This window comes from Thalassophryne amazonica, chromosome 1, assembly GCF_902500255.1.
Source record: "Thalassophryne amazonica chromosome 1, fThaAma1.1, whole genome shotgun sequence".
Classification (NCBI taxonomy): Eukaryota; Metazoa; Chordata; class Actinopteri; order Batrachoidiformes; family Batrachoididae; genus Thalassophryne; species Thalassophryne amazonica.
Genome location: NC_047103.1, coordinates 59,239,486 through 59,258,682, shown reverse-complemented (window position 1 = coordinate 59,258,682; position 19,197 = coordinate 59,239,486). Strand labels below are relative to the sequence as shown.

Sequence of the window (19,197 nt, the reverse complement as noted above, 5' to 3'; positions counted from 1 at the left end):
TTTGTTTACAGTAGAGTCCTCATACACATAGGAAAACCAAAAGGCACATGTCACACATCAGTCAAACTTGACAAGGACAAATGGATTTAAAAATGTCAAATTTAAAAGTAAAATAAAAAATAGAGTGAAAAATACAAAAACATTCATACAGGTCCAGGTCCTACTAAAATACAAACAGTAAAATTTAAATATAGGACAATGCTAAAATACCCTCGGCCATATGAGCATTGTCTTATTTATGATATGCAGTTGTTTAACTGGTATCCCAGTATAAAGTATATATATATATATATATATATATATATATATATATATATATATATACGAGGTCTGTCAATAAAGTAATGGTCCTTTTTATTTTTTTTAAAACTATATGGATTTCATTCATATGTTTTTATGTCAGACAAGCTTGAACCCTCGTGCGCATGCGTGAGTTTTTCCACGCCTGTCGGTGACGTCATTCGCCTGTGAGCACGCCTTGTGGAAGGAGTGGTCCCGCCCCCTCATCGGATTTTCATTGTCTGGAAATGGCGGAATGATTTGGACTTTTTTTCCATCAGAATTTTTTCAGAAGCTGTTAGAGACTGGCACCTGGAAACATTTGAAAAATTTATCTGGCTTTCGGTGAAAATTTTACGGGCTTCACAGAGAATAAGGACTGTTACTACAGCTTTAAGGACGGCTTTAAGGATGCTCGGCGCGCCACGCTCCGAGCTGCGACAACTAGGCAGAAAACGCCAGATCATTTCTAAGCTGATGGCTCTGTGGATACGAGACCGTCGTGTGCACTTTCTCTGGTTATCACAAGAGCTGGACATCAGCCATTTTCCGGCAGATTTCACTTTTAACAAGAGATTTTGTCATGGAAAGCCACGCGGAGGCTTCGTGCGTAACGACCGATTCACTGTTTCAGCGAGACAAAGGAACACCTCCGTTTCGGAGTGTTAGAGGACAAGTTAGGACATGCCCAGCTCTCTCCACAATTTCTTATCTGGCTTTCGGTGAAAATTTTACGGGCTTCACAGAGAATAAGGAGTGTTACTACAGCTTTAAGGACGGCCCACAATGGCGCACGGTGCACCGCGCTCCGAGCCGCCATCGAGAGGCAGAAAACACCACATTATTTCTAAACGGATCACTGTGTGAAGACGGGACCGTCGTGTGCAATTTCTCTGGTTATCACAAGAGCTGGACATTTTTTTATTTATTTATTTATTTATTCAATGTTTTACCAGGTAAGTCAATTGAGAACACTTTCTCATTTACAATGACGACCTGGACAAGAGGCAACACAACAGCAGGAGAAAATAACAGATTCACAATCATCAGCCACAAGGCCAGCTCTCCACAATTTCTCTTATACTCACTCGACTGGTAAGCACTGAAAGCCGAGATAGACATGTCCCAACTTGTCCTCTAACACTCCGAAATGGAGGTGTTCCTTTGTCTCGCTTCATCAGCGAATTGGTCGTGATGCACGAAGCCTCCGCGTGGCTTTCCATGACAAAATCTCTTGTTAAAAGTGAAATCTGCCGGAAAATGGCTGATGTCCAGCTCTTGTGACAGTCCCGGCTTCACACAGCGATTCATTCGCCTGCCCACAGGCAATTGACGCAACCGACAGGCGTGGAAAAACTCACGCATGCGCATGAAGGTTCAAGCTTGGCTGACGTAAAAACATATGAATCAAATCCATATAGTTTTTGAAAAAAATAAAAGGTACAATACTTTTCTAACAGACCTCGTAATAAAAGTTTTTCAGTTTCAAACAAATATCTCTTGGCCATATCAGGCAGCTGAATGCAGGGCTGAGTGGTGAGCAGTAGGGTTTCACTTCAGGTGGAAGACATCCACTTGAGTTACTTTTAATATTCTTTGGGAGCAGCAGCTCTGATATCTTCATATCTTAAGTCTTTCATGTAAGAAGGAGAGGGGTGTGATTGCTGGGTAATGCTCATCACGCAGAGGCTATTTTTAACTCCCACAGAGGAATGGTGCAGTGAAATGAATGAAAGATCGTACAAGGTGGTAGAGTAGTGTGCACATATGGATGTTTTTGAGCACGAATCCTCACCTAATTGTATATATTAATTATATTTTCCTGTACATTAGTAGTGAAGAAAACAGTTGTTTTTGCTCTGTTTTTGTGGCCCTTGCAATAAAGCATGCTGTGTGTGAGGGAAGTGCGCAAGGATCTTAGGTATGTTAGGAATGTACGTGGAAATGTGTGAGTGTGCACGTTTATGAGACAATGTGTCACAGCCACATATCACAGTGTGCACACTGAGACCTGGTATTTCTCATCACTTCTAACAGACGGCTCCAAACAAAACTGCAGGCAAGCAGCCGAGAGCAGCAGTGACAGTAAAACTGCTGCTGCCAATCTCATTCTGCAGGAGACGGCATCCTTTAGCACGCTTTATCTGACGACGGGGAAGAGGCAATTATTGACTTGTGATTTTAGAACTTTCCACAGCTGTTACAACAATGCGTTTGATTCCATGCTGAGGAAAAATGTCAAACATGACAGTTAAAATCAGCCGGTATATTAAGTCAAGCATACAACATATTCATTCATTATGAGACAATTTTGGATATATGTACAGATTAGCTGAACGCTTTCAATCTCCATTTTCCCCAACTGCAAATATTCAGGTTCATCAAACAGTATGTCTATGTCAGTTAAATGTCTATTTTAGAATTGAGTGGCAATTATGTAAAAAAAACAACAGTTACAACATAGATTTAATTCAGGTTTATTCAGTGTCAGACTAGACGATAAGGTGATAAGGGCTATTCGCTGTTTCACAGTTATGAATCTCACGCCATCTCGCGGTCTGTGACTCACGCGAGAGGTCAGAAACAGAGTTCAGGTTCAGGGCACAATGTAAACACACCTCAGGAAGGACGGACATCAAGACAACATCGGGCACGGTAGAGCTCTATCCCAGGTGCTATATCTCCTCTAGATAAGCCTCTCAACTCGGGAAAACGTGTCATCATAATCGCCCGTGAACTCGTTGGGTCAACGCCATTGTTTACATGCGCTGTGAGACACCAGAACTCTGCTGGCACCGCAGTGCATTCTGGGAAGCACAGGAAACCACCAGGGGGATTATGGGAAATGTTAAAGTACTGAATGGTAAGCTGACATTTTACAACAGTGACCATGACTTTCACCTAAATGATTGATCTCTGCTTGACTTTGCCAGGGCAATTCTGGAACCATCTAAGTGTGTGCCACATGGTCCAAACTGGGTTGAAAATGAAACTCCTCGAGCTTTGCCAAAATTATTTCTTTAAGGATAATTGTGGGGTCAATCTAAACTGGCATATCAAGATTGGTAAGAAAAAAAAAGTCAACCAGTGAGCCTGAGAGTAGTAGGCCAGCAAGCAAGAAAGTGGACTTGACCATTTGGCCAATTCAGTTCAAATGTATTGTCAGTATACAGTGCTTGGAGCATGTACTGTACAATGAAAAGTATTACTTGCTCATAAAAATAAGTGCAATCCTAACAAGTACATAAGTACACCAGTAAAATGACTAAGGTAAGAAATGAACAGATAAAAAATGAATAAATAAGTATGGTGCCAGTAAGATCTTGACAAAATGTGATTATAAAAGATTAGAATTGTAAAACCAGCAACTGCACAATACGTGTCAAGTGCAGGTATTGTAAACAGCACAATCATATCAACTGTAAATGTTGCAGTGACAACAGTAGTGCAGAGTGACAGAGTGATTTTTTTTTTCGTTTTGTCCTCTGCATGTCATTAATTTTTGCTGCTGTTGTCCATCTGTCCATTCTGACATTCTGATTGGTCAAAAGACCATCAAGCGGAAAACAACTGACACAGTAAGTGCAGCTCCATGTCTGGAAGAAATAAACAGTGCGCTCTCTTTTTCAGTCTTTTAATCTCTCTCTCTGTCTCGTGCTCTCTGTCTCACACTCACTCTCGCTCGCTCGCTCTCTGCCTTTTGCTCTCTCTCTCTCATGCTCTCCCTCTAGTGCACTCTTTCTCTCGTGCTCTCTCTGTCTCACGCTCTCTCTCTCTCTCTCTTTTGTTCTCGCTCTCTTGTGCTCTAGTAACTGGTATAAAAATATTAATTAATTAAATAAATGTATTTTTATTAGTCAAAGTCTCTCGTGCTCTCTCTCTCTCTCTCTCTTACTCTCTCTCTCTCTCTCTCTCTCTCTCTCTCTCTCTCTCTCTCTCTCTCTCTCTCTCTCTCTCTCTCTCTCTCTCTGCTCTCTCTCTGGTGCTGTCTCTCTCTCTCTCTCCTCTCTCTCTCTCTCTCTGTCTTTCTCTCTCGTGCTCTCTCTCTGTCTCACACTCTCTCTCGTGCGCTCTCTCTGTCTCACACTCTCTCTCTCGTGCTCTCTCTCTCTCTCACACTCTCTCGTGCTCTCTCTCTCGTGCTCTCTCTCGCTGTCTCACACTCTCTCGTGCTCTCTCTCTCTCACACTCATGCTCTCTCTCTCGTGCTCTCTCTCTCTGTCTCACACTCTCTCGTGCTCTCTCTCTCGTGCTCTCTCTCTCTGTCTGACACTCTCTCTCGTGCTCTCTCTGTTTCACACTCTCTCTCGTGCTCTCTCTCTCTCTGTCTCACACTCTCTCTCGTGCTCTCTCTCTCGTGCTCTCTCTCTGTCTAACACTCTCTCTCGTGTGCTCTCTCTCTCGTGCTTTCTTTCTCTCTTAAATGTGCATGATGTCATATTTCCCTGATGCCTTCAGAGCAGAAAACAAAAACATTATTTCCTGCTCTTGAATGCAAGAAGGTCTCTCCCAGTTTCTGGAATCTTCTGTGCTTTTTAAAGATACAGACTTCTTGCCGCATGTAAATTATTGGGCCATTGAAAATGTGTAGAGAAACTGAAATAATTCTTTGATTTTTTTAAAGACCTTTAGTCACATTTTATCTGACTTGACCCATGTAGTGGTTAGTACACTTGCCTCTCAAGAAGAAGGTTCCTGGTTGCAGTCCACCTGTGCCACATTGTCCTTGCACTTCTGGTATAAAATTTCAAATTTCAGCCAAATCAACATGCAGATAATTAGGCGCACTGGATTTAAATAGCACTTCTCCCATCTAGTAGAGATGCTTAAAGCATTTTTCAGTGATGCTGCTCATTCTCTCTCTCTCTCTCTCTCTCTCACACACACACACACACACACACACACACACACACACACAAAAAATATACAAACTAAATTTCATGAAATATCGTGGTGTGTTGGGACATGGGCCAAGAATGACAAATAACATTTGTACAACATTTTTCAGAGTATACACACACACACACACACACACACACACACACACACACTTTTGAAGATTCACACTCTAAATATATTGGGCCCTGTAGTCTCATTTGAGGGTGGGCAATAAAGGGGTTAAATGAAAGAGAGCACATGACGCAAAAGTTGTACCTTGATGATGTATGTTGAAGGTCAGTGATGGCAGGGAGTGGAACTCCAATGATGCGTTGAACAGTTAATACTCATTGCAGGGCTTTCCTGTCAGCTGTGGTGCAGTTCCCATACCACACTGTGATGCAGTTTGTTGAAATGCTCTTGATAGTGCAGCAGTAGAAGATTTCACCATGTGGTATTCATCATTTCTTTGCTTTGACAACAATACAAACTTCTTGTTCACTGATCATTGTGTCACCATTTAACAATGAGACTGAGCTTTCTGCACTGCCTGATGTGGTTCTGATTGTGCTTCCGCAGGGTTCGGCCGACTCCTACACCAGCCGTCCATCAGACTCCGACGTGTCCTTGGAGGAGGATAAGGAGGCAGTGCGCAGAGAGGCAGAGCGGCAGGCTCAGGCACAGCTCGATAAGGCCAAGGTTTGTTTCGGGCACCTAACAGCACTGAGATTCCTTCTGAAGCATGTGTTTCATAACTAAAGCTGATCTGGTTCCAGATTGTGCATGTGTGAGTGATGCTGCTAGGGTTTGTGGGTGGGGCTAGGACTGTTGTTGCATTCCTGACTTGGTATGTTTTTTTGGAGTAATAAGCAGGGATACCTTCTTTGTGCATGGGTTCTTCATGGGGTGTATGATGGTCCCGGGGGAGGGGGGAGATTAGTTGGAGGTGGGGGTGGTGTGCTGGAATGGCTGGCGAGTGCATTTCTGGTTGGTGTGGATCACCCTCTGGGTGTCTTGTGGTGTTGATGGTGTGGGTCTGTGCCTGGTGCAGACAGCTGATGAATAATCCCCCTTTGTCTCCAGTGCTGGGGTTTCAGCCAGAGAAACATGGTGGTGTTCTGTGACATTGCCTGGTCTAGTCCTGGTGGATGGTCTCAGGTGGGGCATTGGCCTGGCCTTCCTGTAGGCTTTGGGCCCTAATCTGGTGCCGGGGGGTGATGTCTGTGTCCTATTAGTAGAGGACCCTCCTATTGAGTTCGTGACCAATTTTCCGGTAGCAATTTTTTAATGCAGATTCTTGGAGACTGGCCCAAAATAAGATATTTTAGCTGAGGTATCTTTCTTAAAAGTGTGGGCTAACTACACCAGGGGGCATTATTCAAAATGGCTGCCAAAAATCTATGATGTACCTTATTTTCACCTTTGACTGGCCTAGAAAATTCATCTTGTATGTTTTGGAGGTCCAGAAATTCATTTCTGCCCTAAAAAGTAATTTATATGGAACACCAGAGGCAAACATCCAAGATGGCTGCCATAATGGCTACTGTAAATAGCAAAACAGGTATTATGCTCCTATTTGATACTAATAGGGCATGTATTACCTCAACTACAGGGGTTTTCAGGGTGTTTAGTCTAATTTTGTATGTTACAAAGCTCTAACTTGTCTGTATATTGAGATTTTCAAGATGGCGGCCAAAATGGCTACCACATATGGCCATATGACTACTGTTATTTTCACTATGAATGATAATAATACATGGTTTTGCTATAATTTGTCCATTCATAGGACCCTTTCACATGCACTGCTCATTCATGTCAGCCATGTACAAGAGGTTTCAGGGATCAGGCTTGTCAGATCTGTTGGTAGCAGCTGGAGTGATCGCTGAGGGATCAGTGGAGCAGGCCCTTCGAGGGAAACATTACAAGCGAGGAATGAGATGTCTGTGGCTCATGTATGAAGCCCTCATGAGACGACTTGTGAAACTTGCCATGGAGAATGACAGGGGGATTCAATCTGATGATGTCAAAGCAAACCTGCAAGTACTTCAGGATTCAGCAACTTCAGCAGAAGAACATCAACACGTGTATGAGGTACTGGAAGAAGATCTTGAAGTCATTAACATGGTTACCCAGGAACTGGAACAGTTGGAAACCAGTGACAGTCCCATGGCAAGATTCTGGCTGAGCTTTCTGGTCATGACTGAAACTCTGATGATGAACTTCCATGCCTTGCGAACACAAGATTGGGATGCATTCAAGGCTTCTGTCAGGCTCATGATTCCTTGGCTGCAAGTGTATGACAACACTAACTACGGAAGGTGGTTAGTCGAGTTCTGGCTGGAGATGGAAAGTCTTTCAGAAGACAAAGCTCACTACATGGCAACTGGCCTGTTTGCTCAATCCATGACATGCAAGCCCTACTCGTGCCTGCCTCTAGACCTGTGGATTGAAATGACCATGAACAAAGGCTCCAAGCTGAATGCTGGTTGGCTAAAGATCTTAAAAAATGAAAAGATGCTGCTCACTCACACCCGCACTGTTAATATTGTTAACAAAGTGAGATCTTCATTGCATGATATTTCCATGTCTAGTGAATCTGAACAAGCACACAGTGAGAATGCCAAGACCAGATGGCAGGAGGATAAACGAGCTGTGCAGGATATTATCATACAACTCTATGTTGTGAGTGGCTGTGATACAACTTCGGTCTTCTATGGTCATGGAAAGCTATCTGTGTTCAGCAAAGGTTTGTGCAACGAAGCTATTGAAATGCTGCAGTCTGTGGGAAAGTCAATTCCTGCTTCACAAGACGTCCTGGACAAGATGGCCTTATTCACCATACAGTACATCTACCGTGACAAATCCAGCAAGACACTAGGGCAGGCCAGTTCTTTGAAGTGGAAGAGTCTCAAAAAGAAATCAACATCAAGAATCCTCCTGACAGACTCCCACAACCTGAAAGTGCAGAGAGTTAACTACCAGTCTCATCTCTTTCTTTACTTTCACATGAAAGAGCTGATCCCATCACCACTAAAAAAGTGGTTGGAAACTTGATAGTGTAAATGTGTCCCCCTTAGATACACAAGGCCATGCCTACCCAAAGACCTTCTGGGATCCTTGCAGGACGTGGTTGAAGATGACACGTCTGATTGGAGACGATGATTACAGTGACACAGAGGATTTTTGACTGTTTTGTAATGATGATTTTACCTGACTCTTGGAGGACTCTGAACCTGACATATTGATAATGAGAGTGTATAAATCTTGTTTGTTATTAAAAGTTGTTACATTTCTGTCTCGATTGTTACATTTTCTGTGCTATGAACTTGGTGTTACACATTATTGTATGTGAAAGACATCAATGGTTGAAAAGAAATGAGACTTTTACATTTAAGTATGACTGTCCACTTCATGTTCATTGATATATGCCAAACTTGTCACAAAACGTGCTTTTATCACTCATGGGGAGGGGGGATAACTGTAGCTATCTGGCCATATGTGGTAGCCATTTTGGTCGCCATCTTGAATATCTCAATATACAGACACATTAGAGCTTTGTAACATACAAAATTGGACTAAACACTCTGAAAAGCCCTGTGGTTGAGGTATTAAATGCCCTATTAGTATCAAATAGGAGCATAATACCCGTTTTCCTATTTACGGTGGCCATTATGGCAGCCATCTTGGATTTTTGCCTCTGGTGTTCCATAGAAATTACTTTTTAGGGCAGAAATGAATTCCTGGACCTCCAAAACATACATTTAGACACCAAGATGAATATTCTAGGCCAGTCAAAGGTGAAAATAAGGTACATCATACATTTTTGGCAGCCATTTTGAATAATGCCCCCTGGTGGAGTTAGCCCACACTTTTGAGAAAGATACCCCAGCTAAAATCTCTTATTTTGGGTCAGTCTCCAAGAATCTGCATTAAAAAATTGCTCCCGGAAAATTGGTCACGAACTCAATAGGAGGGTCCTCTACTATTTGTCCTCACAGAGGTGATTTGCTCTTACATGAGGGATGGTCTGGAGTGCCTCTCCATTTTGTAGCTGATCTGGCCAACTGATAGCGCTCTGGGCCTCCTGGTGGTGTGGGGTGTAAAGACTTCTCACTTTTGCCTTGTCAACCAACTTTATCTAGTCTGCTTTGTTCTCATTTGAAATGATAATGTTAAACAAATCAATGAGAGAAGAAAAACAGGAAAGCAGAGTCCAGCTTGCTCGACAGATTAAGATGGAGCGTCAGGGGCCACTGATATTAGAGGTCAGAAAACGACAGAAGGCTCAACGTTGCTGTTTACCAGAGCCAGACTTTGCCTGCTCTGCCCTGCTGCAGGCCACAATTAGCAGCATATAAACAAATACAAACATACACTCCGCAGAGCAGACTTGCCTTTGTGGGACAGTAATGGCAAGCTGTGATCTCTTTCACAAAATCCCTCAAGATACCGGCTCTGCTGCCGGCTCTGTTTTGGATCTGTGAAACAATTCTATCTTTCATGCACACTGCACAGTTTCCAGCTAGCAGAGCTCTTGGTATGAATATTAATATAAGCTACATTTAAAATTTGGTTTATCGTCTGTTATAGGCAAAAACATAGCTTAGCTTGTTTGTCCATTCCAGCAAACATTTTCCACAGAGTTGGCAAATACAGATCATTCCAGCAGATCTATGGTGTTGTTTTCCAGCAACTCCATCTTATACTTTATTAATTAAAAAAGATAAGCTGACTTTAAAAAGATAACCTGGCTTAGATTTAATCCTGCTTGCATTTTGAAGACAGATGAGTAGTTAAAAATAAATAAATAAATAAAAATAACATCTCAGTGGTCTGGCCACCATGGAGAGAGCAAGCTAGGGTCAGAGGAAGTGCAGACTCTCTGACTGTGATCCTTTAAGGGCAGTAATTCACAATGACTTACCCAAACATTCCAGGGAGAACTGTTTGAGCAGGGTTGCGTAAAAGGTTTCCCATTACCTTCATTTACATCCGCTCATGTAACTACAAAAACAACATACTTGGCTAACTCAAATACACCTTAATCTGGCACTTATCAGGGATATGTTCTGGCTTCTAATCTGTTCAGTGTTTGCATGGACTGTGTTTTGGGTAGGGCTGTGGAGTCCAGTGATTTGGTGAAAAACATTTTACTGACCTTGACTTTGCAGACAATGCTGTGATCTCATCTTGTGGAATGAATGGACTCTTTGAATGAAGCACTTGAGAAGCTGAATGAGGAGTCAGACTGACTGGCTTTGCGATTATCCTGGATTAAGACTAAAGGTGCAGTGACACTTGCATGACTTTGATTCACACAAATTTCCCTATGGGGACCAATAAATCTAATGTAATCTAATCTAATCTAATCTAATGCACTTGCATGACCTGTGTTGTGCAGGAGACTCATCTCATCTTTAACGGATGCAGACTGATCGTGAGAGGGGCACCGGCACGTGCAATTGCACAAAGAGAAATTTGGAATGTTCAAAAAATCCTTCACGCATAAATGTTGTGCTACATGGCGTGATCTGCTTGCCAACACAATGTGCATCTCGTCAAGTGGAGTTAAGAATAAGTGAACAGAGCTAGTGACTGCGTCAGCGGATGACATCAGAGAGTAGCTCGTCTGAAGGATTTTAGCAAGATGTTAAATCTATCATAAACATAATTTAACAGCTGCAGACAAGAAGGAAAGAACATGCAACTGTTTTACCAAGCCATGACAAATAATTACCTTTTTAGACGGCTCCAAATGTTTTCTCCAGCTCATTCAGCGCGTGCGAACGGCACTGCTGGAGTGGTCATCTGTGATTCAGGAAGTGATTAGAGGCATTTTCACCAGACAACTTACAGAGAAAATGATTAATCTGCTACAAAATAATTATTTTATATACGCAGCATCCAGCGCAGAGCGCCTGGCAGGCGGTGAAACAAAGCACGGCATCCAGCTGGGAATACAGCGGGTAGAATTGTCACGACGACATGCGTGCAAGTGCGTGCATCAGTGTCTTGCAAGTGTCAGGGCACCTTAAGATCCAGGCTTTCAAAAAGTTCCTGGACTTGGCCATCAGAAATGTATCTGAATGACGTCAAAGTGTTGTACTTGGAGAGAACACTTATCTTGGCCTTTGAGCTCAAGAGACATCAGATAAGAGCTTCTGGAGTCATGAGGTAATTAGATGGAGGTCATTTTTTATGCTGATACTCTTGCAGCAGACCTAAGGTCTTGGGGTCTCATTTCTAAAACAGTGCATAGGAGTCATAGTAAAAGTATATGTATGAAAAAAAATGCCAAAAATGGCGTGCAAACAAAAAAAATTTGATTCATAAACACACACATATGCACACCTGCAAGCAGTGTTCTCTTTATAAATCACACTCTACCTGGAATTGTGTGTAGGTGGATCAGCCCTGTACTCTGATACACCCTATATATACACCCCAGTTCATAACCCCATCAGAGAAGTTGTGTACCAAATGATCTTAATGGTTCTGTTTCCTCTGGGACATTTTGTGTGTACAGGAATGCAAAAAAACAACAGCCTGCACTCTCACTACTTAGTCATAGTAAAAGTTAAACAGACGTGTTATTGGATGAGTTTGTCAAAGGAAGAGGCCCCAAAGACATTTTTTTTTTCAAAGAATTTTTGGTTGATGGTTACTTTTTAACACTCCATCTCCCAGTGTACACAAAAACCAGCACAGTAAAAATTTCAGTTTATTTTAAATCTTCAGGCCCTATCATCCACCTGACACAGCGCAACACACACAGATAGAATTAGCCCAGAATCCACCTTCTTTAAATAGCAATTGCACTTCCACTTAAGCGTGTGTTTTGGAGGCGTCATGTGCCTGCCTGTCTGCAGCTGGGCTGTGTAAAGTTGTATGTTAGGACTGAAGATTGCGCTGGTGATACTGATACAGTTGTAAATGAATGTCTAATCCAATACTACTTTTTCGTATTTCAATTCAATTTTCAATTTCAATTTAGTTTCATTTATATATTGCCAAATCACAACAAAGCTGCCTCAAGGCGCTTCACTCAAGTAAGGTCTTAACCTTACCAATGCCCAGAGCAAGCACACAGGTGACCGTGGTAAGGAAAAACTCCCTCTGACGATTTGAGGAAGAAACCTCAAGCAGACCAGACTCAAAGGGGCGACCCTCTGCTTGGGCCATGCCACCGACACAATAGACAATACAGGCAATTATACAGGAAATTTTTTTGAGATTTTGGGAGTCCATGCTGGTGCACAAGATGAGAGGCCTGCAGAATAAATCACCCACTCCCATCTCTGGATGGAGCCGCACCTTAAACAGAGAGAAACAACAGAATTAGGCAGTAGAAAGACAACACATACAGTATAATTCATCAGCATAAAGCAACAAGAAAAACAGAAGAAATATGAAGGTGATCGCCGGCCACGAGCCCTAAGCTTCAATAAACGACCCAGACTTTAGATAAAGTTGAGGCTGCGGCCCGCTCTCTTTACTAATAAAATTAATTTAAAAGGGTAGAAAGCATAGTAACATATGAAAGGGAAAATAAGTGCTTCTTAATTCTGGACTTGAAAGTCTCTTCAGAATCTGACTATTAATGCAGGGAGATCATTCCACAAAGCAGGTGGACGATAAGAGAAAGCTCTGTGACCCACATACTTTGTATTCACCCTAGGGACACAAAGTAGTCCTGCACCCTGAGAATGCAGAGCCGGGGCCGGCACATAGGGTTTATGTAGGTCAGCTAAGTAGGGAGGGGCTAGTCCATGAATAATTTTATAGGTTAGTGACAGAACCTTAAACCTGATCTCATGGGGACAGTAAGCCAGTGAAGAGATGCCAAAATGGGTGTAATGTGGGCAAACGTTCTCCTTCCTCTCAAAGGTCTGGCAGCAGCATTTTGAACCAATTGGAGACCCCTAATGCTGGACTGTGGTAAACCAGAAAATAGAACATTGCAGTAGTCCAATCTAGAAGAAATAAATTCATGAATCAGGGTCTCAGCATCAGCCATAGACAGGATGGGAGGAATCTTCGCTATATTTTGCAGGTGGAAGAAAGCAGTCCTCGTAATATCTCTAATGTGGAGGTCAAAAGACAAAGTAGGATAAAAAATTACCCCAAGGTTCCTCACTTTGTTAGTGTGATGTATGACACATGAACCTAGGCTAAGTGTTAGCTGATCAAATTGATGCCGATGACTCACTGGACCAAGAACCATCATTTCAGTCTTATCAGAGTTTAAAAGCAGGAAATTCCTAGACATCCTGCATTTCATTGATGCAAGGCAATCTTCTAAGGATTTGATGTGGATGAGATTACCAGCAGTTATCGGCATATATAACGGAGTATCATCAGCATAGCAATGAAAGGTAATCCCAAAACACCACAATATGTGCCCAAAGGGTGCTATATAAAGGGAGAAGAGCAGGGGGCCTAAGACAGACCCCTGTGAAACCCCAGATTTCATGACACTAAGGTTAGAGGTAGTGTTATTATACAAAACACAGTGAGAATGACTGGCCAGGTATGATATCAACCATTTAAGGGCATTCCCATTAATCCTAAAATGATTCTCCAGCCTATCGAGTAGAATATGGTGATCCACGGTATCAAATGCACTCAGATCTAACAGCACCAGAACTGTAGTGGTGTCTGAATCCATTACAAGCAGAAGATCATTCACCACTTTAGTGAGCGCTGGCTCTGTGGAATGATATTGTCTAAAAGCAGACTGCAGTGGCTCAAAAAGATTATTCTCAGTAAGGGGGTCCACAAGCTGCTGTGAAACCACCTTTTCCAGAATTTTAGAGCAGAATGATAGATTTGATATCGGCCTCTAGTTTTTCAATACACTAGGGTCAAGATTAGATTTCTTAAGTAATGGTTTAATCACTGCAGATTTGAAACATTTAGGAACAGATCCAGAAGCACCAATGTGACTGTGTTTTGGGCAGTGGTGGGCACAGATAACCAAAAAATTAACTTCGATAACAGATAATCAGATAACTGAAAAGTTATCTTTGATAAAGTTAAAACGATAAACCACCCAAAAATGTATCGGAAGTTATAGATAAGCGATAAATTCCAGTATTGTCTCCGGTACACTTGCAACTATGAACAAGCTGATTTTGAGTTTAACACCACGATCACTTCTGAAAGCATCAAAGGTGACCACAGACCCAAACAATGAGTCAGCACTTCTGTCTTTGAGTGTCCTGCCCCCTGATGGAAGCTCCAGTTTACTACATGGCTTCCAGCACAGAAGCAACTGAGAGGAGCCACAAACGTCACGTCAGGCCAAGGTCTTGGAAAATAAAGCAGTGCTGAGTTATGGCTTGGTGTATAAATAAAATGAATACTGATAGAATAACTCCATTAATGTCAATTGTGTCATTTGTGCAAAGTTAAGATATAACATATATCTTTTAATGTTGAATAATGCACTAATTCTGAAGTTTTGTAACAAACACAGACAGATGGCATTCTGGGTAAAATGTGCCTCCACTACACTGATTGGTTGCTTGTGGTTACATTTTGCTTCTGGAAACATGAGTCCGACGTGTGGTTTTTGAATGTACAATGTGTGTAAGAACATAAATCGTGCACTCTGAACTTTTACACTGTGCGGTTCTGTGGTATGGAACCGAGTACAGTGATTGAAAATATCAGCCCAGCTTCAGTTTGAATACTGCCATGAACACTACTGGCCAGTAAATGGCAGTAGAGACTTGCCAAAACAAAATTCCAGATCATCTGTGTCTGCTGCTACGCTGTTACATTTAAGATGTGTGGAATTTAATAAACGCAAACAGAATAACGTCTATAAACCCACAGAATATATTCACAAGAGTTTTAGGCACTAGAGCAGGGGTAGGCAACCTGTTCCAGAAAGAGCCATGAGGGTGCAGGTTTTCTTTGCAGCCACTGACTCCACCAGGTGATTTCACTGATTAACTGATTCCATCTGCTCAAAGTGATATTAATCAGTAAAATCACCTGGTGGAGTCAGTGGCTGCAAAGAAAACCTGCACCCTCATGGCTCTTTCTGGAACAGGTTGCCTACCCCTGCACTAGAGTTTAATGCGCTTGTCCGTGGAGCCTGATCAGAGTGTCTCAAATGCATTTTTCATGTCGTGAACATCCTGAGATTACCCTATCATACCCATAATGCTCCTCAACACAGCATGTTCACAATAAAACCTTAAAAATTAGCGCATTACTTTGAAACTATAACATATATCTGATATTTTCACTTTATAAAACTTCAGACATGATGTTGATTTAAATAACTTGTCCGAAATTAGTTTGGTTAAAATTTGAACCATAAGTTAAAAATGTATGTATGTCTGACTTGGGTGATATGTTTTTTCTTGAAGCAGCTCTCCTCTTTTTATAGAGGGTAGAACTACACATCTGCTACAAAACATTTAACAGGTAGGTGCTCAACTGATTTTAAATTTTATAAGAGTTTGTAGCTGTTCTACTTTGTTTACCATGTTATCAGTCTAAAAATTATCGGACAAAAATTTATCGGAAGATATTAGTCCAATAATGGTTTTCAAAGTTATCTGAAAAGATAATCCGGTAATGAAAACATTATCTTTGATAATTATCGGTTATCGGCTTATCGGAACTGTGCCCGCCACTGGTTTTGGGGGGGCCTGGTTTTAATACAGGTGGCGCAGTCATATCGAGTGTAGTTTTGAGCGCTGAGTTTAAACTGTCCACAAGACTGCATACTGATTGGTATAGCTTTAGTTCATTTGTAGTTAAGGAGTTGATGTGTCGCTGCATTGATAAATAAGGTTGTTGTTCCACTAAACAAAACTGTAAACCTAATAAGTGAGTGATCAGAGACCATTGATGCAAGAGACATGATATCAATATCTGTGACAGCAACACCATGTGCAAGAACCAAATCCAGGCTATTTCCACTAATGTGTGTCGAATCCTGAATGTATTGCTGGAATTCTAATACATCCATAATTTCCATAAATGTTTGCAGAGGGGATCAGAAGCCTTATTTATATGAACATTGAAGTCACCAATAATCAGAATGTTATCAGCAGTAGGTGACAAGTTAGAGATAAGCTCACCAAAATCATCTAAGAATTCAGAGTATGGGCCAGGGGGCCTATTTACAGTGACAAAGTAATATGTCTGATTTTTATTCTTGTGACCTTGGCAATATGTAGTAGAGCGGAGAATCAGATGTTCAACGAATTTTATTTATGACCCCCAACAGCTAATAAACTAAACCGAGATTTATAAAAAAGAGCAACACCCCCACCTTGCTTCGCATCACGAGGAACATGACCAAATGTGTATGCTGGTGGGCAGGCCTCATTTAAGGGGAGGACAGCTGTAGGTTTTAGCCAAGTTTCACATAACCCAATCATATCTAAGTGGTGATCCATAATTAAATCATTAATTAACAGTGATATTGAGGACAGTGATCTTATGTTAATAAGACCCAGACTAAAGACCTCAATGGGGTTGATAGTTGGACTTTTTGGATTTAGGGGTGGTTCCAGAGTAGCATATATAAGATGCCTGGAAGTAGGTTTAGGTTTGAGACATTCCACATGGCTTGTAGGTACGAAACACAAAATATTTGATATTGCTGGAACAGCCAGCAGGCCATCCTCAATTTCAGTGTCATCCAATGTAGTAATGGGTATTAAGTTTGCAAAACATATCCCTCTATGATTTTTATGGGCACGTCTACGGAACAGGCCACATTCTCAACTGGATGAATTTCCCTCCTTGTCACATAAACTGCACTATCACCATAGTGGATTTTCTGCTCTAATTTTCCCGCGAAGCTAATGGATTCCACCCCCACATTCATCATAAGCCTTGCAGGGTCTGTAATCACCTGCTCCGTGGTCTGCTGTAAAGTCCTAATTTTACCGTCCCTGTAGAACTCTATCTATGTTTGCAGACAAGATGGTGGTGCCTTCCCCAGTAGGGTGAAGGCTGCCCGGCATCCTCAAGCCACGGTGGCCCTAAAACGAAGGCCAGTTATCAATAAAACTAAAGCCTTGCTGTCTACAAAATTGCGCCAGCCACCTATTTAACAATGTCAACCTGTTAAACACCTCATCAGTCCCCCAGGGAGGGGAGGGGGCCAGAGACTATTAATTGATGCAGACACATCCTTCTGGCAAGGTCACAAGTCCATGGCCACGTGTCCATTTTTGTGACCTCAGAGTGCTTCATCCTGACATCATTGGCGGTGACATGAATAACTATGTGGCTATATCTAGTGTCATGTTCCTTTGTCTGTCTGCCCTTCTGCAACGTCAGCACCCTGAGATGAGAAGCAATGTCGGGAGCTCTGGCCTCAAGAATACATTTAATGTCAGCCGGCATCTATAACCTGATTTTGCGAGTTGGAATCCCCTGTCACTAAAGCCCGGCATTTCAGCCTGGGGATAGGTGTGAAAGTCACCCGTGGGCTCAAAGGACTAAGAGGCACATCCAAGGGAGAAAGCTGGTTCACAGTTCACAGTGGCGAGTGTGATAGGGGTACTGCAACCGGGCACCAAGCCTTATGTGACTTCCTCCACCTAACTACAGTCCGAAAGCCATCATCCACAGCCGGCGATTCTAGGCTAATGCTAATAGGCATGCTAGCCGGCCCAACACTAACCTCGTCTGGAGTACCCGTAACATCTAACTCCACTGAACTGCTGAAGAATCTGTTCTAAGTTACGGACATGGCTGTCTAAAAGAGCCACTCTCTCTGTCAGCATTGCACAGGATTAATGTAAAGTTTAAAGCAGTGTACTTTGTGCACCAGAAAATTCAAGAGTGTAGCCAAGCTAACATGAGCTAACCACTAATTAAAATGCTAATCTAACCACTGCTAAGATTCACACAGGAATAGAATAATGAGCTACAATTCACAGCAGTTACACTGAAAAACTAACAGAAGTATTAGACTGGTAGTAACACTACTAAAAAAATATATTAATTAGTATCTGAGTATTGATCTTGTTTATGCAGTGTCACCACAATAAAATAGGGGAGACATAAAAAGCAGTGTAAAAATAATAACCCCAGACCAGTGGTGGGCACAGCTAATCAAAAAGTTAGCTTTGATAACTGCTAATCAGCTAACTGAAATGTTATCTTTCACAATGCTAAACTGATAAGCTGCCTAAAAATTTATCGGAAGCTACAGCTAACCGATAACCGATAACTTTCAATTTTGTCTCCCATACACTCTCAGCTACTAACAAGCCGATTTTGAGTTTAAACACCGCCAAAGCTTTTAATAGAATCAAAGGTGATCACAAACCCAAACTCAGCCAATGAGTCAGAGATTTGAACATTAACACACAGATGCCCAAAGGGATTATGGGTAAACTTAGCATCTGCTCATACTGATTGGCTGGCTAATTCATTCTATCTAAATACCAACACAAGTGAATCAATGTAATGTGTGTTGGTGTTTACAAATAAATGTGCTTTTGTAAAATATGTCATTTTTTTATTTGTTAAAAAAAAAAAAAAAAGGTATTTGTAAAGCCGAAAAGTCTGTTAAATTGTAATGGAGGATTTTCAAGATCCCACTAGACAGCAAGCACCTAAGCGCATGCGTGATGACGTCACAACTCTATCCAGTTAGGGAGACATGGTTTCTTTCAGTAACAAGAACTGTCAAAATACTTTCTCGTGTGTGGTTGGAGTTGTGTGGCAATAGGAATAGCCTTTTGAATGCTTGAATAACGATGTCAGTTGCACAAAGAAATCAAATAATAGTGAAAACATGTTAATTGCGCCCAGAATGTTGGTATTTTGGTTGTTGAACTTTGCGGTGCGGTGTCATAACAACACATCAATCAGTCGCTCCGTGCGGTGTCATAACAACGGATCAATCAGTCGCTTCGTGTGGCGTCATAACAACAGATCTGTTAAGCGTGGTTCACATGGCAAGATAATTAGGCCGATATCGGACCCGATCTTCCCCTTCCGACAATCTTAAGGACGCCCCGACAATCGTGATGACGTTAAAGATAATCTTAT

General features: G+C 41.9%; 1 protein-coding gene and 1 long non-coding RNA gene across 11 annotated transcripts in view; one reads left to right on the top strand and one right to left on the bottom strand.

The window, feature by feature from the left end:
* The window catches only part of cacnb2a (calcium channel, voltage-dependent, beta 2a), a 282,202-nt gene that overhangs the window by 192,563 nt on the left and 70,442 nt on the right, over positions 1-19,197 (top strand). For all 10 annotated transcript variants that reach the window (XM_034170637.1, XM_034170668.1, XM_034170652.1 and 7 more), the window contains one exon: positions 5,737-5,856. In XM_034170637.1, coding sequence (XP_034026528.1) covers positions 5,737-5,856 — 120 coding nt within the window. The remainder of the gene's footprint in view (positions 1-5,736; positions 5,857-19,197) is intronic.
* LOC117510852 lies at positions 6,725-7,433 on the bottom strand. Its single transcript, XR_004560827.1, has 2 exons — positions 7,318-7,433; positions 6,725-6,763 (listed from the first exon to the last, which is right to left on the bottom strand). It is a non-coding gene; the product is annotated as an uncharacterized LOC117510852 (long non-coding RNA).